Source organism: Calonectris borealis, chromosome 5, assembly GCF_964195595.1.
Source record: "Calonectris borealis chromosome 5, bCalBor7.hap1.2, whole genome shotgun sequence".
Classification (NCBI taxonomy): domain Eukaryota; kingdom Metazoa; phylum Chordata; class Aves; order Procellariiformes; family Procellariidae; genus Calonectris; species Calonectris borealis.
The window spans coordinates 28835155-28857889 of NC_134316.1; the positions used below are offsets into that span (position 1 = coordinate 28835155).

Genomic DNA, 22735 nt, shown 5'->3' on the forward strand with positions numbered 1-22735 from the left:
CAAGTTTCTGCGTGTTTTGTGAAACGGTATCTGGAACAAAGAACCCCTATTAACGTCCCACAGAGGGAAATGTGTAACTTAGCTTTTACCCTTTCAAGGGACAGCAGTCAGCTTGCCAACCTGTATACACAGAGTTAAGACTTAACTGTAATCAGGCCTCTTGCCCATCTCAAATAGGTAGGGGAGGACTAAGCAAAGAAAGGTTTATGGTTGTGGAAGTAGGTGACTCATGGCATTCAGAGGCTAGAGGACAAATTCAGAGGAAATCTGGCTTCATTAATTCTGTAGCTCATGGAAAAATTTATTCAACCTTGGGATCTTTGGTGGTTGGAAAGACTGCAGTGTTCTGACTTTGTACCAGATGCTCACACAAAGGTATTAATGCTGATACACTGCTTAAGAAAAAAAAAAAAAAGCAATAAAGCAAGAACTGGTTGCTCAGGAGAGTATAAGCTCATGAAGAGCTCTTTCCCTTAATTACAGAAACATATAGATTCCTGATTTCATCTGTGAGATACGGGGTTGTGCAAACGAAATGGGAATTTGTGGTTTTTTGCACAGGAACAGGAATTTGTCTAAGGAACAGCTAGCTCTTCCATTATGCTCATATTAGAAATATCTTACAGGTTCCTGATATTTGACTGCTTAGGTCAAAGCGGCCAACATCGCCGGTATCAATATGTTACACTAGTGTACTAAACTGTACAGAACCCTGGTTTTGACTATTCAAACCTTAAATATCTAGGTTTGGGGGTCTTTTTCTCAAATCAAATAGTTGCCAATTAAGTCAATTAAAAATTTGTTACTCAGGATGGTTCCCAAACAGGAATACTGTAGCAGAGGCAAAGCTATACACCCAGAGGATTGCAACACACCATCCTAACGCCCAAGGTGCAATTTAGAGAAGCGTCTTTCTCAAAAGCAAGACAACCCCCATAGGAAGGGAACTGCGGAGGGTAGTGTAGAAAAGTAGAAATAGGAGTACTTAGAGAAAAGCCTCAAAGGGATCAGCTGTTGAGCTAAGTACGAAGAGATGAGCAACAGTGGAACGCTTTTTAAAAATTCTTTTAAATTTAATGTTTTCTCTTGAAGGACCATGTGGGCAAATAGCTCTTCAGTGGAATATAAGTATGCACCTCTGAGGGGTCAGATTTAAGACTCATGCTACTTGAAAGAAGGGAAATACTTGGTGAAATTCTGAGTAATTTTAACTCACTTTTAATCACGTACCTTAATGTGGTGTAAATATTAGCAAAGCAGGGGTTCCAGAAACTTTGTTTTCTGGCGGTGGATGCAAGAACCCAAAACATAATCTATCTCTTTGAAATGTGAACTGTTGAAACAGGCTAGAACTGAATGGTTTGTGCTCTCTTTGATACATCAAAAAATACTCTTTTTTTTTTTTAAGTACTTGGCAACAGCTAAATTCTTTGGAAATCATTAATCCTAGATGAACTGTGAGAAGTTAATCACTGGTATGAGTGTGACCCAGTTGCCCCCACTACTTTGGGTGCCCTATGGGGCCCTGTAGAGAGAGTTAAAAGAAGGAGAAAAAAGTTCTGCAGCACTTAATTGTCTACACTACTCCTTTAAAAGTTCAGTTAAACTTACTTATGGGGGTCCCCTCACGGCTGGACAAAAATACTTGAAAAGTTCTTTCTTTAAAGTGGAAATGCAAAGAATGGGTACAGTAATAGCTGCCTGGAATGCAGCAGAACCTAACCCCTCCCTAACTAATCCTGCTATTTTCTAACCTTGTCCTCCATGCATAATCAAAAGCGTCAAAGTCACATGCTTCAAAGTCAAGCCTTTGCAAGATCACGGCTTTCGCTGTGTATGGAACATGCCCTTCCTGCCTGGTGTGCTCTGCACGAGGAGGTTCTCCGTAGAAGCCATTATTATCTTGGTTAACACCACTCCCTCCTTTCATTTAATATTTTGGTGATGTCTTACTATTGTTTATTGTTTTTAAACTCTGTCTTGAGTTAAAGACCTAAAAATTATCAGAAAAGCAAGCAAATTCTCCAAAGAAAACATTTTGAAGATTGTCAAAATAAAAAAATGTGCTTAGAATTAATGAAATTTAGAAAACAAAGCAGATAAATCAATGTATCATCATCAAATCTTACAGAGCTAAAATGTAATGCATTACGGTAAAATAAACTATTGTAATACTAGCTACCACAATACTACCTAACATTGCTAATCTTCAGATCTCATTTACAGAGATGGTAGAACATGAGATGCTTTGGGGCGACCACATAGGTAGGCAGATGACGCTGACTCCCTCACTGATGCCCTGCTGACTAAATCCCACTGCCCTAATGCTTGTAACATTAACTGTTATTGGTCATGCATTTAAATACTCAGGTTATGTTATTTATGTAGCAGGTATGTAAATTTTGAGAACTCTTATGATTTTATAACAGGTCTCACATAGTTAAATATTGCCTATAGTAAAAACTCCAGATGTTGTCATCAGACTCTTAGCTGAGGGAACAAGATTTCCTCAACACAAAACCGAGCACCAGGGACTATTTAAAGACATCCAAGCAAAGAGACACTGGAAATCTTTCGTCTTAAACGACACAACAGCAGATGTCTATTGAAAACTTCAAGAATTCTCTATTTCATAAATTTCATGATTGTAAACCAATGTCAGGCTTTTAGGAGAAACTTTGGGCTTTTTCAGTATTACTACTTCAGCCCTCAGCAAGCAGAGTTAACACCGCGCCTCGTACATATCCCTGGCTGTCGTTGCGGGCCGCTCTGCTGAGGTTGTGCCTGGGGCTGGGAGAAATGCGGTCTCTTGAGCCTGTTTCTGGCTTTGCCGTAGGAGCGCCGTGGGCATGACCGTCCCACGGAGCGCAGCACAGAAGAAATGAGGACACCCTAGACCGTCGCGCTGGACCCAGCCACGTCTGCTGGTTCAGTCTCGGTGCCAGCGCTGCAGCCAAAGGCGTAGGCAGCGAAACCGGGAAGAAGCGACTCTGGGCAGGAGCTCCGGGTGAGGAGTTGCAGCACTTTGAGGACCGGTGTGGAAAGAGGAACTGCGAGACACATCGCTGCCGCTTGCGCAACTGAGGCTTGAGTAAAGGTTTGGAGTCGCTGCCTGGGCGAATATGATCCCCGCCTGGATTTTATGTCCTTATTCCCCACGGGATTCCCCGCTTACCTCATTACACTTCATAGCCAGAAGTAGCTGTATAATGGGATGATTTTATATTTTACTTATACATAGCTGAAGTACGGTTTCCTGCACCAGTTGCTGTTGCCGAGTTGCGCAGAGCACGCTGCAGCGAGCCCCTGACTGTCCCGCTCCGGTGCCTGCTCGCCATCCTCTGGCAAGGAGACCCGTGAGAGCCCCGGGCGGACGGAGCTCCCCACCGGGGCCCCGGCCCTGCCCCTCCCCCGGCCGGGCGGGAGGCAGGGGAAGAGACCCGCCCGCCGCGCCTCGGAGGTGCGCTGGGGAGCGCCGGCCGTGACGTCACGGTGCGGTTGCCATAGGGACGCCTGGGGTCGCACCTGACGGCTGTCGTGAAGCAGCGGGAGGAGGACGAGGGAAAGAGGAAGGGGGAGTCTAGGCCCGGCCCGGCCCGGCCCGCCCCCGGGCCCGCGGGGAGTTGGCGCCGCGCCGCGCCCCTCCACCCCCGCCGCATCGGAGTCGGAGGCAGGCGGAGGCGGCGCTGCCGCCGCTGGCTATGTAGGGGCCCCGGTGCGGGCGGATCCGGAGGCCGCTGTCCGCCTCTGGAGCGCGGCGCCGGGGCCGGGCCCGGCGGGATGTTCTCCAAGAAGCCGCACGGGGACGTGCGGAAATCCACGCAGAAGGTGCTGGACACCCGCAAGGACCCGCTCACCCGCCTCAAGCACCTGCGCGTCCTCATCGGTGAGGCGGCCGGGAGGGAGGGAGGGAGTGGATCAGCGGGGGGCCACGGCCAGGGGTTTGTGGGCCGCCGGCCCCGAGTCCCGGCGTAGGAGCCAACTCCCTTAGAGGGACGGGCTGGGCCCCGGGGAGGGAGACGGGCTCGGGGCTCTGCTCGGGCGAGAGACCCCATCGGGCCCAGCCTCTCCTCGGCACGGCGGCCGGAGGGAGGGCCCCGCGCCCGGCATCGCGGGGCTGGCGGCGGCGAGGCTTCAGCTGTGAAGGGGCCGCCGGCCCCGGCGGGCGCAGCGGGGCATGGTGCGCTCCCGCTGTTGTGCTGAGGCGCCTACGTTTCCACCGCGTTTGAAAGCGGAATTCATTTGGCAACCGTGGATGGAGGCGAAAAGCTGGTGTGCTTCAGCCGTGAATTATTCTCTAGAGCTACATAAATGCTGCTAAGTCGGTGCGCTTGGATACAAGTGGCTGGTGCACGCTAATGGTGCCTGTGACTCCGTAATCCATTTCCCCTAAATGCTTACAGTAACAACTTATGTTCGTGTATGTTTTCAAGGTAAGAGCTACAACAATAAGTGCTCACCAGAGTAGATGTAGGTGAGCATTCATACAGGTAGTCTGAAAACACTTTTGGTTTGCCGTTTGGTCAAGGAGGGAACATAAGCACTTAAGCACTGCCACAGTTCCATGTCAACAGCTGTTTGACCTGACCAGTGAATTAGAAATTGTGATGGTATGCAGTAATTGCCTAATGAAAAAACAGTGGGAAAAAAAACAGAGTTAACCATTCCAAATAGATTATTTTGGGTTCTGCTCACAGTCTGGCGGTATTTAAGTACCTTGTCCTTTGCCTCCAAAGCTGGATTCTTTCCTTGCAAAGGAAAACGGTTATTGCTCCCTTTTTTCTTTTGTATCGGTGTTTGAAGGAACAGGTGTTCCTATATGGCAGCATCTGCTGCTGCATGACATATTTTCTGCAACATAATAATTTAGTCTTTTGAAATGGAGAACAGTTGGGTAGCTCGCTATCCAAGACACTTCAGTAGTCAGATGTATGCTCTTGCCTCACTCAGAATGTTACCACTCTTCTTAACTAGCTGTACTGAGCCAGTTGTGGCTTGCTTTATGTTGCTTTATATTTATTTTTAGCTGCTTTGTCAGTTGAAACATAAGAGGAAAGATCACGGTAAAGAAACTAAGTACCTCTCTGAATTTAGGATTCCTGGCTAAAGTATTGTGACTATTTCTAGTTTTGCTTTAGTCTTGAAAACAATCTGTGTGATTTTGATCTGATCTGTTCTAGATTTGATATTTCTGTTGCTTGTCTTTTATTTACAACATTTTCCTTCAGCTTTGTTAATACTTGGATGCATTCTGTAAGATGCAAGCCATGAGCTCTGCGTCAAGCAGACATTCTTATCTAATCTAAGGTTTCTGCTTGCTGGCTGTAGGACAGGCTACATCTGCTGGGGCATGTTTTCATGTGATGGCCATTCCCCCTTTTCCCCCACACATGCATATATATCAGCTGTTGAAGCACAGCTCCCGCATATCCTTTCTTTGCATTTGGGTGAATACAGTGTGTGACACTGTAAGTAGGCAAAGGTGTAACAGCACTCTTCAGCTTGTCTGTCTTGGGTGCTTCTATGAGATTTTGTCATTATGCAGATATTCTTAGATGCACAAGGTACAAAAACAAGGTCTTTTTTGGGGGCAGGGGCAGTAGGATATTTCTCCACATATTCCTACTGTAGTGCAAGAGAAGTATATAACAGATTATCTGAAGTCTGTCTTCTGCAGTGATCACCTTGCCTTATTCCTTAAATTTCTCTGCTCCCTAAACTGGCTTTCAAAGCATAAGCTTATGCCCTTTCTTCTCCAATTGTTTATTTGACTAGTCTGCAGGACCAGATTAAAAAAATAATGTGCCCACATAAGACAGACTGCTACCTGAGATAGCTTTGCATGCAAGCACCATCCTGCAGCTTGAGCAGCGTAGTGCTGCATTTTCCTGTTTATCTTTTTTCTTCAGTGACAACTCCCCCAGCATAATAATTGGCATGTTTCCATGTGCTCAGGGGAGCCAAGCTAGCTATTGCCAACAGACTATCTGAGGGGAGAAAGGAGGAAATCTCAGTTCAGCTCTGTTCAGCATCTTTATGAATGAAAAATTATTTGTCTTGTTTATTTCTCTTAGCCCCTGCATATTGGAGACTAAAAGACTATCCAGAAGAGAATTCTCTGCAGTTCCACATCCAGGAGAAGGAGAGAATTTTCTCTTGTTCTTAAACTTAAAATCCTTTCAGTAGGCCTGCAAGATGTATTGGACCAGAGTTAATTTTTTTTTGCTGTACTTTCTAGTCTTTGGTTTAGCAACGATAAACTGAAGCATGGCCTTGGATTCATGGTTAAGACTTGAGGGGAGGAAAGGGAGTACTAGTGCGTTTTCCCTCTATTTTATCAAGGCATGCAAAGCAGCAGTTCTCCAGTAAGCTAAAATAATGGAATAGTCATGAAAACAGGCAGAGTGCTTGCGAATTATAGACTGCTGGTTGTCTATTAGCCAAAGAGGAGAAATCTAAAAATTTTCGTATGTAAGAGATTGACAGTTGGATCCTGCAAGGCAATGGTGCAAGTCAGGCATCATCTAAAAATATTTAAGATAGTATAATGCTGTTGTTAGTAAAGTCCAGAAGAGACAGAACAATTTCAGAGAACCTAATATAAAGCTAAGTGAATGGATAGCACAAAGGCAAGTGACATTTATTTTTAAGAAATTCAAAGTAGTGTACGTTAGATGGAATTATGTAAATGTCTTTTACAAGATAACTTAGAATGCAGTGAGTTGTATCATTTCAGCAAAAAGTATCTTGTCATTGGTGACAACTCAGTTTAAATTTAGTAAAAAATGCAAATTAGTCTGACTGCATAAGGAATATAGAAAATTTAGTGTCTTTGTAAAACAATGGTGTACCGTTACACCAAATATCATTGCAGCTTTAGTAGTCTTGTTGCTATAGTCAGTGTATAGAGGATTTAGAGATGGGAATGATTCAGATGAGAGTAAAACTTTAATGTGAAAAGACATTGAAAGCTTTGGAATCACTTTCTGTATATATGAAAAATATGTAAAATATGTAAACATATGAAAAATATGTAAACATATGCGAAAAAGAGTAGGAAACAAAGTCTATTAAGGCCTACCAAATTTGAAGTTACAGTAAAAGATTTTTGGCTTGGGAAGCTCCTGCGTCCTAGACTAACTATCAGTTGTAGGCATACCGGGGGAAATGCATTTGTATTTTTTTAGCTGAAACTCTTTTGTAGATAACTGCTCTTTGCCACTTCACTCCAGTGTCCTGCCTCTGGCTGGTTCTCTGCTCTGCTTCAGTATGGCTCTATCCAGCCTTTTCTGTAATTCAGGAACCAAGGAAAACTCAGTGAAATTCAGATGACTAATTCAGAATTGATTAAATTATTTGTTAAAGTAAATATAATACATGACCAGTTTATGCATGTCACAGGCATAAGTTTTTTTTAATAGAGGTTAAAGCCTTTAGGAGACCTCCAAGTAGTAATAAATACTATTATCTCTAAGAGGTGCTAAGAAAAATTGGAAAGAGATTGAAGTCTCATATCCTGGGACATACCAGTCTGTGAGTGAAGGTAATCTGCTTTTCATTGTTTTCCTGCTGCAGTATTTTTCTTGAAACAGCTGGAAGTATCTGCTTTAAGAGATTTGATTCTTATGAGGTGTATTAGTTTCTTCCTGTAGGGAAGTGTTCATCCTTCTTTCCACCCCCCCTCCCACTCCCCCCCCCTTCTTAGTCTGGGAAGTACCTTTAAGTCTCATACAGTTCCCTAATGCTATTTTGGTCAGTATGTGACTTTTTATCAAACTATTCTTCTGTCTTTTTTCTTACGCTAGAAAGGCTGTAACAGTTTTGTTTACTATGAGCTACTGCAGTGGTTAGAGCATATCAACCTTGAGCAGGAACATCTAATGGGATTCCCTTGCGGTCTGTATGGCAATGGCTCAGCCTCGTCAGAAGCGAGGCCCTGCTATAAGGAAGGCTGCCAGCTGCAGTTCGTGCAGGTGTGATCACTGAGACTTTTCTAGCAGATGGAAGTGGAGGCATATAGTGTACCTTATGGAATTAGGTGTTGCCTGCAGAAAGAAGCCTGTGATTTTCCAGAAAAATATATATTTTTAGCAGTCCCTAGTGAATTAGCAGCTCACTGCAATTTTTGGGGTCGTTCAGAGGAAATAACATGGAAATAATATTGCATTGTTCTTATAAACAGTGTTACACTGTTTAATCAGACTTCAACATCAAGCTAAAATTCTATTGTTTTAAAATGGTAGTTCATAAAAGTTTGTTCTAGTAATCCTTCAAGCATCAAATCATGCTTGATTTGTCCTTTTGTTAAAACAGTGCTTTGAGAACTCTCTAAATAATTAAGGCAGGTAGATATGTGACCTTTTCATAATGTCATACCTTAACAATATTGACTTCATGTTTTGTTCTCGTTTTGATATCAAATATGTTGCTGCTACCTGTTGAATTCTAGTTTCAGTCAGAATTTGTAAATATATGCATCTTTTAAAAAAAAAAAAGCTAAACCCCCTAGATATTTAATGATTTCTGCATAACCTTACTATGTGCAAGCAAGTCAAATGAATATACTTGGTTTAAGATTTATGTTTAGGGCTGAATTCTTAAGAGATTTTTTCTTTTTTTCTTTTTTTTCTTTCTTTCTTCTTCATTTTTTTGTAGAGTAGGAGTTACAGGCCTGTAATCTGTTAATCCAGAGTAAAGGAAAAAGGAATATATTGTTTCTCATAAATTATTTTATTTGCATCTGATATCCTAAAAATACACTGCTTGTATCTCTAGAACCATGGAGAGAATGCTTGTAAAATGTAATGCTAAGAGAACAGAGTATTTAAAGTGTGGGTGTTTTTTTATTATTTTATTTTGTTATTCTTGGTGGTTGGTTAGTGCTTGACATCTCACGTAGGTGATCTCTGAAAGGGAAAAGTCAAGCTATACTGGACAGAATGAAACAGGCTGCCTTGGATATCCATTCTGATATATTGTTTAATATTAAACAATATACTTAAACAAGATTGCATTTGTCTAAAGGGATTTTAATTTAAGAAATCTATTTCACTGGCAGTGAGCCCTAATGCTTCAGCTGGATGGCATTCATTGGTCATCAACATCACATTATAATATCACTTCTATACTATAATAAATGAAAAATGTTTTATGGTCGTTAAAGTGAGAGGCAAGTCAGAAGCTACAGCAAAACTAGCTGCCTGGAATTTTCTTTGGAGATAACTGTTCCAGAAGTTTCTGTGGATGTGCAAAGCTGTATTATTTTTGGCAAGAGTTGTAGATTCCCCCCCACCCCTTCCTTTCCTGGTAATTCTAACTGCAGAGGACATGTCACCGCTGTAATTCTTGGATTTGGCTGTGGGTTGAGCGCAGTTTAAGAAATTAGACTTGATGTTCTGTCAGTCTTGACTTAACCCTGAACCCATTCTGTTCTGTTTTGGCCAGGAGAAAATGGGGAAGAATTGCTTTGCTTTAGGATTTTGGCTAACGTTGCATCCAACTTGCAGAGAGCAGCGGTGGCCAGTGCTGCTGGCTTGCAAGGCTAAGGGCTGGAGTCGGATCAAAGCCCCAGGCTAGACAAAGGGGCGGCTCTGACCGCTTGGATGCGAAAGAAAGGTCTGTGTGGGTTTAGCTTGTGGCAGTTCAGAATGAAAATAAGTACATTACTACGGAAGTGTTTGAAGTTGCTTACATAAAAGCTAAAGTTCTGGAATGTGCATGAGTTGTTATGGAAGCATTTCTTAAAAGTTTACTAGCGTAACTCTTCTGCAGTCTGCAAGCAACCAGAAAGAATTAGCTTGGAGAGCTGTCAGCTGTTTCTGCTCATTTGTGTAGAGTTGAAATTTGTAAGAGTTTGTCTGTAAATGATGTTCATTGGTGCTGTGAACCTGCTTAGTCATTTGTGATTTTTTTTTTTTTTTTCCCCCTTGTATGTTTGTATCTAAAAGGTAGTGGTGATCAGTTCAGGCTTGTCTGATGCAAAATAGAAGTCTGTTAAAAGATTTCTTGAAGTGTGTTCTTTTCTCAGTACCAAAAACCTCAAGAATATTTTCTTTGACAAAATTACCTTTTTAAAAAAATTGAATTGTTTTTGTTAAATAGCTGTTAGTGATCTGAAACAGTAAGGACTAATGTGAAGCCTTTGTTTAATAGATTTGCATTTGTAGCTCACTATTTGAAACATTGTGGTTTGTTATCAGGTCTCTTTCGCTTTGACAGTCTCTTAACTATGCCAGAGCCACCAGTTAGTTCTGGAGGTTTTCCACTTAACCTGTCTAAATGACATGCTTTTCTATTCAAGAGACTGTCCATATGTAACTGAACCTCTGTACTGCTTTGCTGTAAAGCAGCTGTTAAATTTTTCAGCTCGGAGAATTAAGAGTGAGTAAGTTCTGTTGGCCATTTTGCTTATATGTTAACTGAAATTGAAGATGCTTAGAAACCTCTTGCTTTCTAATGGCACCAGTTTGTTATGAGAATTGATACTGAACACTTCAGTCTATAGCGGGCCTTTGCTTTACGGAAGTAGAACTACAAGTCTGGCCGTCTTCCAGGTCATTGTTTGCTGCAGTTGTCACTGGTATTTTATTTTTGGGTAAGGATGAGGGAAAGTGACTTAAAAGCCACTAAGTCTCGGAATGAGACAGTATAATGTTTTCGTTGTACTATGTGCTGTAACAATCTTATACTATTTAATAGTATAAACATACTATTAAATTCTGAAATGCTTAAAATCGAATGTAAAATTAACCACAACTTGATCTGTAATGATGTAGACTATTCTGTTAAATGCTGTGGTAAATTTCTGCGATGCTTTGTTTGAACTGGTGAATGTTGATGTTCCCTTCAGAAAGGTGAATATATATATCTAAGATCTGTGTGTGGGTTTTTGTTTTAGTTTTAAGTTCAGTATTTTGACTGTTTATCTTTAAAGTTCTGTCCTGTGCAGAAAGTACAAGTTTACCTGCTTAATAATATTTTAATTTCATACAGCAGGCAATCATCTAAATAGTATAGATGCATTTCCCTTGCTAACTCAACTCATTTATAAATATGTAACAGGTGTTGTGGATTAGTTTACAATAATTTAGAGGGTAATATGTAGAAAATAAAGTAAACAGGGAAGGTGAATTGTGTATAACATAAGTTAAAGCCCACTGAGATTCTCTTCCTACAGAGGGTTGGGGTGTTGTACATCTAACCTTGTAAGCTTTGCAGAATCGGGCTCAGGTGATCCCTTACAAGTTTAAATATACAGTAAAAATTGTGTTGCTTTTTCTGGTTCATGTTTTACATCTGACAAAGTCCTTTTTTAAGCTCTCTGAGGTGGTACCCTTGCGTTGTAATTCTAAGTATGATATGCTATTCAAATAGTATCCTCCTCCTAATGTGTATTATTAAAGGGTCACATTTTTATTGAAATACTTCTGTGGATTAAAATTATTCCTAGTTAAAAAGGGATGTGCTGATAATTGAACCATAATAAAAGCATTGGAGCAAATGGGTTTACTGTCAGGCTGAGTTCTGTGGCAGAACAGATTTTCTGCAGGAAAATTTTGGCTTAGAATCTTCCCTTCTTAAAATGATCACTGTGGGCACTTAAGTTTTGAATATCTTACATTCTTTTCAAGTATCTCAGTAACTTTTCAGAAAATTTTGAACAATTAACCTTCAAAAGAGTTGGCCACTTGAAAATATAGGAAAGTAAGTTCCTAAAAGTACAGTCACATGTAAGCACAGAAGTTGGTAGGAGAGGTGGAGGGTTTTTTGTTTTGATTGCCTTTTTTTTTTTCCTTTAGTCCTTTGTTGCTACAAAGTTGCTCCAGTCTATAAGGTGGGGTATAGTAGAACTTCCAAATTTCAGTGGGTTTAATGGAAATATGAATTCCAGTTGATCTGGTACTTGAATGCTCTTGTAGTGAGGGTCATACAAATAGCTTAGATAACTAGTCTTCCATTTTTTAGTTCAGTTCTCTGTTTCATGCATCAAAATAGAACAGAAATCTGTAAGCTGAATACGACTTCTAAAACTTAAACCAAAAAAGATAACTTACCTTCTTAATGCTGAACCTAGAAAAAACTAAAGCTACTTTTAGAAAAGTTCTGTGGGAGGAAGAAAAGGACAGAGAAGCTGTACGGTGTCTCTTTGTGCTTAAATGTAACTTTCTCCTTAAAAAAACTGAAAAGGCACCATTGAACACACAGTTAATGCAGAGATCAGATATGTATCAATTTTTAAGTTACAGAAAATTATTAAGGAAAAATCAGCAAAGATCCATGTTTCTTGCTCTTGTGAAGCCTGAAGAGAACTGCATTTTCTTGATAAACAGCTTCCTTAAGTGATTCTGGAAATCTGGATTTTAGTGTACTGGAACTATGCTTTGTACAGTAGAAGCTTCAATTTCTACATTGTTGGAATACAGTAATGTCCCGTTTTCCCCTCTCCCATTCTGAGAAACTTTTCTAACTATTTTATACAGTGCCAGATCTATTTCTGAGTCCTTCACTCCTCCCAATCTGGGCATAAGTACCAAGAACATAAGGAATACGTTAGTTTGTGTTAGCTACATGAATCTGTGGTAGGAGAATACAAAGTTCTTTTGTTTAAAAATAAATAAATAAATGAACTGTAAATATGGAGGAAAGCCTGTTTTTTGTGTAATCCCACTTCATGTAAGAACAAGGCTATGTCTCTCTTCTTAAAAAGGCAGAAAAGGTTAAGTAGCCAAAGCAGACAAGCAACTTCCTGCATACTCCCAGTTCAAGGCTGTGTGAAAAGGACATACATATGCTCCTTGTAGAGGAAATTTTTACCTCTGTATGCAGCATTCATGATACTTTGGGAGAGCATAGAAAAGAGAAAATGACCTAGTATTGGAGAAAATGGTTTAAGATGAGAGAACTGTAGAAGAGCTGTATCTTTAGTTGATCACAAGGACAAAGGTGAACTGAATGTTTTAGAGACATTTTCATAGGAAAAAATATCAGATCCTTAATTAATGAAGAAAGCTGTAACAGCAGCATATAGCTGGAAGTTTTAATGTTAAAGTAATCAAGGAGAGTAATAATCTCTCCACGTGTGTATTAGTCATGTGGATTGTGTTCAGTATAAAGGTAGCTGTGAAGTGGAATGATGTATGCAGGTGGCCAGACTAGATGATTTCCAGATCAAATGCTTCTCAGGTCTACCTTATTATGTCCATGCTGTATCTGCTTTTTTTCACCCTTCTCCTTCTTGCCATAATTCTTGGTCAGGGTATGCATAATTAGTTCCAAACTTCTTGACCAATGCAAGGTTCCAAATTTCTGGACCAGCAGTTTACTGAATCATTATAGGTGTCCTTTGATGATGAGCAGATGCTCTCTTTTGCTCTAGGTGGCAAACCTATCAGATGCACAAGTGTATTTTCTCTCCTTTAGAAGGAAAGCTGTTTTTCATTACTAACAGAAATAGTTTGTGGGTTTTTTTAAAAGTATTATTTTCAGGTAATGCCAGGACAAAATTCCCATTAAATAAAATGTTATATTTTGATTTTCTTCCATCTGAAGCAATAGAATTTATTGCAAGAATTCAGTTATTAACTGTTTGGTTTGAATTCCAAAAACTTGCTTTTGATTATGCTATCAAGTGTGATCTTAGGAAGAAATCAGGGTGAAATGCATTTGCTAGAAAAGTTGCGAAGTCAAGGAATTTTTTACTTTCATCCTACTCTTCCAAAATATAGCTGTATTCTGAAGGTTAGCTTTTAGTGTTAATTGGGTGTTAATGATAATAATACAGGAATACCAATGCTCCTTTGAGTCTTTTCTCAGGTGATTGGCAGGTGATTGTTCTTAAATAAAGAAATACAAAATAAATAATAAAAAAAAGATCATCCTCTGAAATTTCCCTCTCCTGCCCCCCACCAGAACTCTGGAAAGGCAGAACGCCTTACCGCAGTGCCAGTTGTATGCATGCAAGTGTCACACAGTAATTATGTGGTAAAATGAGAATCACTGTTAAGCTGGTTAGCTGGGCAAGCCTTTAGTTTGCCTCCTGACGAGTCTAGGAATAGTGTCTCCAAAAATTATGAACTGTTGTGTTGAGATTGAGTCTTTAAAGAATAAGTTTTGTTTTGGTTTTTTTATTTGTCTGCTTCAGAGTTGACCCATGTCTGGGGAGAGAATGAGGGCCTATTTCAGGAAATGAAACATTTAATGTGCCTGCAAAAATGCAGCATTCCTGTGTGTTGACTGGCGGAGACCTTGTTTAACTGCTTCTGATCTCTTTAGTACTTGGAACTATTTCCGCTGCTTCGCGTCAAGTGAACCGTTCCACTGCTTTCTATGTAATTCCCAAACAGCAGTTAAACGTATGGGCTTAAAGATTATCTTCTGCCAGCCTCCTTTCTCCTGAAAGTTTCAATCATTGCTTTCTTTTTCCCTTTAATCCTCCTGTCTTAAAACCTTTCAATTTGCCTCTTGCTATGTTTTCTTGTCCATAGTCTAGAACTTGCTTAGGGTTCTGCCGCATGAGTGGAAATGGATATAATGGTTGTGCCTATGCTTTAGTCATAGCTCCATTTCTTGCGTACTTGCCCTGACCTCCTGAAAATCGTGGTCTAGTTTAAAGTGGAATTGTTTTTTGTTGTCCTTACTTTAGTATTTCGGAGTCTAAGCTCTAGCAGTTCAGCTGCTGATCTGTAAGTGGTGTAGCAGTTTCTGCAAACCTGGAGGTTTGGTAATCCTGTACATGATCAGGCACGCACTTGCCACTTTGCACCGCTAAGTTTATTGCTAGCTAAGCTGTCTTGCTTTAAGAGTTGACCTTAGCTGTTAATATAGCACTGTCTTCTCCAAGAGCACTCTGGCTCCACTACGCTCATTATGCAAGACGTTGGCAGAATGCTGTGGTACTGCAAAAATTGAACATGTATTGGAAACATTTGTAGCAAGATTTGTGATAAAATTGAGTTGACAGTCATTTAGAACTACATAATAAAACAGAATTGAAAATATGCATGCTTTTGGCTATCCTTTCGATTGATTGTTTCTGTGCTTTTTACTCTACCAGTTGTATATCCAGTCATGTGAGATGATAAAGATTGATGTTAAAAAAACTATGATCCAATAAAGAATTAGAAGGGGACTTACAAAAGATGTATCTGAAATATATGATGATGATGGTGAAAGATGATGCCTCAGTGTGTAGAGCTGTTGAAGGGTATAAAGGTTTCGTTTGCCTCACCTTTCTTCATGTTTTGGGGTTGGTTTTTTTTTGTTTCACATCGATATTCTGAAAGGGGAGAGTTTTGCTTTTTAAAATACTGTCTCCCTATTCCTCTGTGTTTCCATACTATTGTTCTGTCCACCTAGTTTCTCTAGTCTTACGTAGTTAAATAACAGGACAGGGAATGTCTTTTGGTTTAGTGTGTACTAGGGCTTGAAAGAATTGATTAAAACGACCAATTTAAAATTAATCTAGAGAAATCATCATGTATTTCTTTAACTGAGGATTCGCACAAAACCATCTAGGGAGTTGTGGGAAGAGAGTCTGGAAACCTTCCTGGGGTACACAAGAAAGCACATCCCTCTACACTACAATGATGTTTCCACCTCAGGGTATCCCTGAGGTTCCAACTTCTGATCTCCTGAGACTACACAATCAAAGGAGTACCGGGGACTGGGCCAGACTGGAAAGGGAAATGCATGTTGGAGCTTGGAGGGAGTAAGGAGGCAGCAGTGGGAATCCAGAATTCCTCCCAACCTGTTTCTATACAGAGCAGAGGTGGTCTTCACTTATCATCCTTCTCCCACTTTCTTAAGTAAGCTTAGTTGTGTTTAGTAATTACAGTTGGCAGCAGTGATGGTCTTTCTGTTGTAGAGTTTGGGAAGCATCATTAGCTTTATTTCTATTGAATTAACAATTAAAACAACATTCATCTGTACAGTGCTAGTCCTGATGGAATTCTGGTTTATGACTGGGGTTTTGCAGGCATTACTGTCATGCAAATAATGAGCATGCAAGAAGACACTGCTTCCTGTTTTAAAATTCACTAGGCACTTGTGGCATGCCATATTGAATTTCACTAGCTACAGTTTAAAAGAATGAAAAGTTCAAGAACTTCTTTACCAATAATAATTTGTCTTCTAAATATCTTCAGTTCTTACTACTGGATAATGGTATGCAGTGGTTGACCCTGAATATCTGAAAGAAATAAAAACAATGTTCTGTTCTATTTTTCAGAGAATGCAGAATCAATTGATCTCAAACAGTTTTTCGACCTACATTTCTCACATATATATTATGTGTTCTTTGAAAACTTTGTGACTATTGAAGTAGGTCTTAAACAAAAAGGTAAGTATTTCAAATAGAACACTTTTTATCTTTGTGCTTGTGTTTTTGTTATAAAGTAAAGCAAGGTGTTAAAGAAGTGTGTCTGTGGTCACAAATGGCAACATTAGGTGTGCAGAAATATGTATAAGCATTAACTTTGCAAATAAAGGCAGAGCAATTAGAGGTGGATGCAGTGGAGGTGAGCAAGGAGAGTTTATTCTCTGACTGGTTTGCCCTTTTGCAAAGTGAGGATTCTTAAGATGTTATACCTTTTGTGTTCTGCAGAATTATTTCAAGTTCTGTTTAACAAGATACTGTGTAACTCAATCTCTACCAGCTGTTGATGCCATAATAGAAAGTTATACAAACTGTAACTGTTATAAACCATAACTATGAAATATACTCTTTTTTTGATTTGCAGAAGGAATTCAAAATTATGATTGTAGAAATGCATGTTTTTGTTTTACACATCTAAGGATCTTTGTCAGTGTTCTTTACATTTTGTTTTGATAATGAAAGTGTATCTTCTATTTATTTTTAATTGCATCTAGGTCACAAGTCTCAGAGAGAAGAATTAGATTCTATTCTTTTTATTTTTGAGGTAAGATAAATTGAATATTCCCATATGAGTTTTTTGCTTTGAATTATGTTCTGTTAAATAATAACAGTACAGCTATTCTACAGTTGCCTCGAAATACGCTTTACATTTAACTGCATTCCTTTTTCCTTTTGCGTTGAGTTGAATATATGTGCTTTGTGTGAGAAGAAAAAGAATTTGACTTGCAGTTTTGCAGGAAGATGTCTTAACTGGAAAAAGATGTTTTCTGCATCTGCAGATAATTCATTACTTTTTGGTGGTAGTGTTTCCCCCCACCCCCTTCCAATGTGTTAAACACTCTGAAATTCTTATAAATGGGATCTCTGATTAGTCGTGATCTTTTTGACCTTTTGATTGCATATTATCTCTGACTTTTCTCATAGTAGATCACTACTGCAGAATTAGTTTTTATAGATCCTTTTTATTTTCAAAAAGATTTATTATTTGAAAATAGCGTTTCACAATATCCTTACCAAAAGCATATCTTGATTTAATTAAGATGAATTAGAAACTAATTTAATGAAATCGGAACATTTCTGAGCAGAGATTATAGTTTAGATATAGCTTACAGTGTTTTTGTCTTTCCTTTTTGATGGAGGCTTCTAATTATAGAACAAGGATTGTGTTTTTTAAAAATGTGTAAAATTGAAAGCTGCTGAATGCTTATCACATGGTTGAATACAAATTCAAGGCTTTTTTTTTTTTTTTTTGGTAAGGTACGTTGGTGCTTAAAACTGTAGGGTTAGTTATTACAAGGAGAGTGAATCTGAAGAGAGCTAGTTCATTTGTTCACTAGTTCCTACATAAAGGGATATTAGGTGTCGTGTGCTTTGGAAACGGTTACACGGGCTGCTGGAGGGCCACAGCCAGGAATCCATTTGGGAAATCAGGTTATTAACAAGTTGCTCATGCCTCTAAGATAAACGTTGAAATGCTACATAATAGATTTTTAAATGCCTCTGTCACTAACTATGCTCTGTTTCTTACCATCTGAAGATGATCATTCTCTAATCTAGCTGGAGAGGTGTTAGACCATTATTGCATCAAGTCTTCTCTTCATTGTTTTGCTGTAGCTCATTACCCCTCTGTTGAGAAGGCTGAAGCAAATGTTTGCTTGTGCGACAGAGGCAAGTTGACAGCTGAGCATCCCATCTTAAGCCACTATAAAGGTGGAATAACCTAATACAACCTGTTGGGAACCAGGGCGACTGAGACAGATACTCATCCCATTCCACTCCCTATGCTATAAGCAGCAATATCCAGCAGAGAGGCAGTGGAGCCAGATAAACTGCAGTAGCATCTGAAGTCTCCAATGCAGGACTTGCCAGACAGTCTGTCAGAGCCTTTGGGCTTCTTAGATTTAGGAATAGGATTATCTTGAAAGGACAGTAATGCTTCCAAGACAAGCAGTGTGGAAATTTTCTGAGTTAAACCTTCAGCTTCTGATCTGTGGCCTCTGTGGAAGCGCTCTTTGGTCTTCCAAGAGCGATATCTGCAACATAGATCCTTGGGTTCTGTTTTTGTAGAAAATTTTGCAACTCCTTCCAGAAAGGATTCATCAGAGATGGCAATTTCATAGTATTGGTAAGTTGTCTTTTTTTTTTTTTTAAAAATCTTATTTTTTATTAGTAGCTATTAGTGGTTTGTGCTACTCATTTCCTTAACCTTTAAGTGGCATAACAGGGATTATGGTCTTGAAACTCTTGCAAGCTAGAGGAAGGGAAAAAAAAAAGAAAACAAACAAACAAAAAAACCCACCAATGTAATCAATGCTCTTCTAGATAGAATTAAATCTGGAAATAGAACAGCATCTGAGAAGGAACAAGGGCAGGTGGAAAATTGCTTTGTAATTATTTTTTTTCCTAATTTTTTCTCTTAATAATAAATTTCAAAATTGGGGTGAGGTCTGTATTTCTAAATGGGGAATGCTGATATTATGCTCATTAATGACTTGAGAATCATTTACTTTTAACGTACACATGCCAAAAAGTCCTTGTGGAAAAATGTTACGGGTTATGAGGAAGCTATGAAAGGTGATCTTTTTTTTCCTTCTGGCATTGAGAGAGTTGCCTGAGGATATCAAGTTCACCAAGATTAAACTGGAGGTTGCCAAGGACTTGTTTAAAAGTTACTATCAAGTCTGACCGAGAACTCTGACATCTTACTTAATAAAGAACAAACAAACAAACTTTTTTTTTTTTTCTTCTTCTCTTTAGGGTTGATTTTAAAGAAGCTTCTTCACACTGGAAATTCATTAAAGGTATTAGAAAAAGTTGCATACTGTGTTTGTCTAAAATACAAATAAGAATATACGGGCGAATTTTTATGGTAAATGCACAGGAATGAGAACCAGATCATGACTTGTGTGTCATGAAAGAATGACTTCAAATCATCAGCTTTCCCTCAGTAGAACTACTCACAGTAGTAATGTGTTTATATAGAGTAGCCAAGTTAAGAATGTGAGCAAATGGTTTGAAAGATTTTGCATTAAAGCAGAAGTAAGCCTTAACCATTCGTTGTTAGGGGCAAGGAAGCTGGTTTTGGGGCTCAGGCTGTCTTGGAAGTGGAAGATTATCTGCGCTAAAGAGACCTGTTGATGGGTAGTGTAATACCGGTTGACCATGGGACAAAAGCCACCCAAGTGTAACGTGTAGTTCGGGTACTGCAGCAGACAACCATGCCACTCCTCTATAAACCATCTGCAGGCTTGGCTGGTGCTGAAGTTCTCCAGTGTGAGAGCCAGGAGGGACTGCTCTAGGACTCCATCACCTTTCTTGAAGAAGGAATGGAAGAGGGTAGAACAGGTTCTGCTGCAAAAAGTTCACTCTGTTGTTACAATTCACGAACACATTTAGAAATTTCAAAATGGTCTTTGTATTTTCTGGAAAATTCACATGGTGTCTTGCAGTGCTGTAGTTAAGCAAGTGACTAGACGTGTTGGTTTTCGTCCTCTTCTTTCAGAGAAAACCCTGTGAAACAGGTTCTGTGAGGCAAACAGCAGCGAAGGTGCTGGGATTGTCCTTGCATTTCAGCAGGAGCAGCAGATGCGCTAGCTTGGCTCTGCTGATTGCTGGTGGTCATACTGCCTGTCTATTCTCACCTTTTCTACTACTCCCTTTCTTCTCCCTCCAGGACAAATGGAAATGCTTTTGTATGTTCTGGGACAAGTTAACTTGTTCCTTTTTTTTCCTTTAAGATACGGCGAGAGGGCGTGCGTCTCTTTCTTTTGTGGCTGCAAGCACTTCAAAATAACTGTAGTAAAGAACAGTTATGGATGTTTTCTTGCTTGATTCCTGGATTTTCGTCACCACAGTCTGAATATGGCCCCCGAACACTAGATAATCTCATTAACCCTCCACTTAATGTTCAAGAAAGTAAGTATTTTGGTAATATTACCCAATTCTCTACATAATTCAATTCTCAGCACAGAAAAGGCAAGTTGAAGTAACAAAGAACTTGGATACATATGTACCCAGGGAGATTATGGAGCTGTTAATGAGTTCCTTGGCAGTTTATCAGGTCGTCTTCAAATAGTAACTTTGTCTTTTTTTGTGGTTTTTCAGGGTGGGTTGTTTTTTGTTTTGTTTTTTAGAAGTATGGCTATAGTAGCTTAACACATAGTGGGTGAAAATAAACTGACCAGCTTTATGTAATTCTTCTTAAGAATTACAAGCAGATGCTGCATCTGCTGCAGGCTTGCACAGGCGGATTCTGCTTGTGTTGAACATTTGCACTGGCTTTGGCCATACTCTAGAGAGCAAGCTATGCAAAGCAGTTTCTGGTATGGCCTTCAAGAGAATGAGTGGTTGTTAGGGCAATGCATAAACCCAAATGGTTGATCTTCCTGCTGTGTCTGTGTATGACCAGGCAATTAAAGCTGTGATATTCTTGTGGCTCAGAATCTTCCAAAAGAATTGGAGCTTGTAAACTGCAAAACCTGAGCTTAGAAAGGTCTGCATCAGTGGAAAGGCTTGAGCATTCTGAGATAAGCTTTTTATACTTTTGAGATTTTTTTTTTTTTTTAAATGTGAAGATCATTATCTTGACTCTAATCAATAGAGTGATTTTTCTCTCAAGATGATTCTCATGACAGTTTTCCTTTGACTGTTCACTCTAGCGGTAAGTATCAGTTACTGGTTACTTTGGGGAGCCTCTTGCCTCCTAACTCAATTTATTCCTGTTAGTACAATTTTAAGCTCATTTATTGATGAATTGCAATTGGATGGGGTCATAAGTGCAAACTGTGCATTCACATAAATGTGAATAAGAAGCTAACCACTTTTTCTTCTGAATGTTAAGTGCTGTTGCCTTTTTTCCACCTCCACCCAATGTTTTGGAGCCGACACAAGGATTGCTTGTAGAAGCAAGCAGTGTCTCCTCAACTGGTAATTAAATTTACTGAAACTTAGCAGACAAATTTCATGGCAGGATAGCTCTGCAGATAAAAGTTTGCTACATACCTAAAGCCCTATTTTGGAGTTATCTTGTGTTATATCTCTACAGAGGGAAAGGAGGAACTAATCTAAAGGGGATACAGGCAGCATAGAAATGCAGAGTTCAAAGAGTGAAATGCGAACATCTGACTACAGGAACAAGATAAAAATAAACTCTGAAGTAACTTCACTGTAGAGGCAAAGGAAGGGTAGAGCTGGTAAAACTTAACACAAATGTAACTGATCAACTGCTAAATGAAGAAAATTGTGGGAGATGTAAATAAAAATTTGGCATGTGTGCAACACAAATGTTACACTATTGTTTGCATAAATTCCAAAAGAAATAGATTACGCCTTTTGGAAAAATTGGGTCTTGGCAGGTAGATTCCCAAGGTGCATAGGGAGAACTTAGTTATCATCTGCTGTGTTTTTATGTGTAAGAAATTAGTTCTATGGTTCTTTATTAGCTAAAATTTCCTGATTTTCATTAATCTATGGGTGGATTGTTTTGCCTGTAACTGTCTCTGCTTACCCCAGTACATTTCTACTTTCCTAACTTGGTAGATATTTATGCATGAGAAGAAATGGTCTAAATGTTAGATGTACTACTTTTTTTTTTTTTTTTTTTAAAAAAAAAAAAAATAGCTCAAGTGACTATAGAGGAAATCACTCCACTTGTTCCTCCACAATCAGGAGATAAAGGACAAGAAGATTTAACAAGCTATTTCTTAGAAGCACTTTTGAAATACATAGTAATTCAGGTATGTTCTATAGTTTTCAAGCAAACAAGTATGAAACAACTAACACCTGCTTGTCCATTACAAGAAGACGTTTACTAGTAGCACTGCAAATGTATATAAAAATGTTTTAAACATTCCTCCCCCTTGCCCCTCCCTCAAGTGTCCTTAAAAAGCAAATTCTCCTAGAAAATCTTCTGTGTGAAGATTCATAGGCCTTGAATCAGAGGGTCTTGCATCAGGTTGCAGCATGGAGAAAAAACAAGACTTGTCAGTCACTTCCAGCAATGCTGATTCCAGCTCCCTTCCCATTTTCACCTCCCCCTCCCTGCCCTGTTGCCTTCAACCAGTGGAAGGATCAACTGGGCTCGCTTTTATTATGTGGGTTTTGTGGTCGTCAGCGACTTTGCTTTTCAAACTAAGGGGAAACTTCTAACTGAAAGCATTGGATTTTTGTGATACAGGCTTTTAACGAGTCCCAGACTTTTGCTGGCCCTTTCCCTAGGTTTATACTCGGGCTAGCTGACAAAACCAAACAGAAATAGGAGATCATACTCAACAGTTTGTAAGACTGGGAGTGCCAGTGTCTGTGCTTAGGGTCATATTTTTCCTCCAGCTATCTTTCTGGAATTTCTGCTGTTACAGTAGATTA

The 22735-nt window shown here is 39.5% G+C and overlaps 1 protein-coding gene across 5 annotated transcripts in view; it reads left to right on the forward strand.

Moving 5' to 3' along the window:
- Nucleotides 1-3510: 3510 nt before the first annotated feature.
- RALGAPA1 (Ral GTPase activating protein catalytic subunit alpha 1) overlaps nt 3511-22735 on the forward strand; it is a 133948-nt gene continuing 114723 nt past the window's right edge. For 4 of the 5 annotated variants that reach the window (XM_075151633.1, XM_075151631.1, XM_075151629.1 and 1 more), the window contains exons 1-7: nt 3511-3886; nt 16226-16336; nt 16867-16916; nt 18440-18497; nt 19130-19173; nt 20110-20287; nt 21992-22107. In XM_075151633.1, coding sequence (XP_075007734.1) covers nt 3781-3886; nt 16226-16336; nt 16867-16916; nt 18440-18497; nt 19130-19173; nt 20110-20287; nt 21992-22107 — 663 coding nt within the window. In that variant the 5' untranslated portion in view covers nt 3511-3780. Of the gene's footprint in view, nt 3887-16225; nt 16337-16866; nt 16917-18439; nt 18498-19129; nt 19174-20109; nt 20288-20990; nt 21033-21991; nt 22108-22735 lie in introns of all 5 variants that reach the window. The other variant, XM_075151628.1, reaches the window with a different exon arrangement.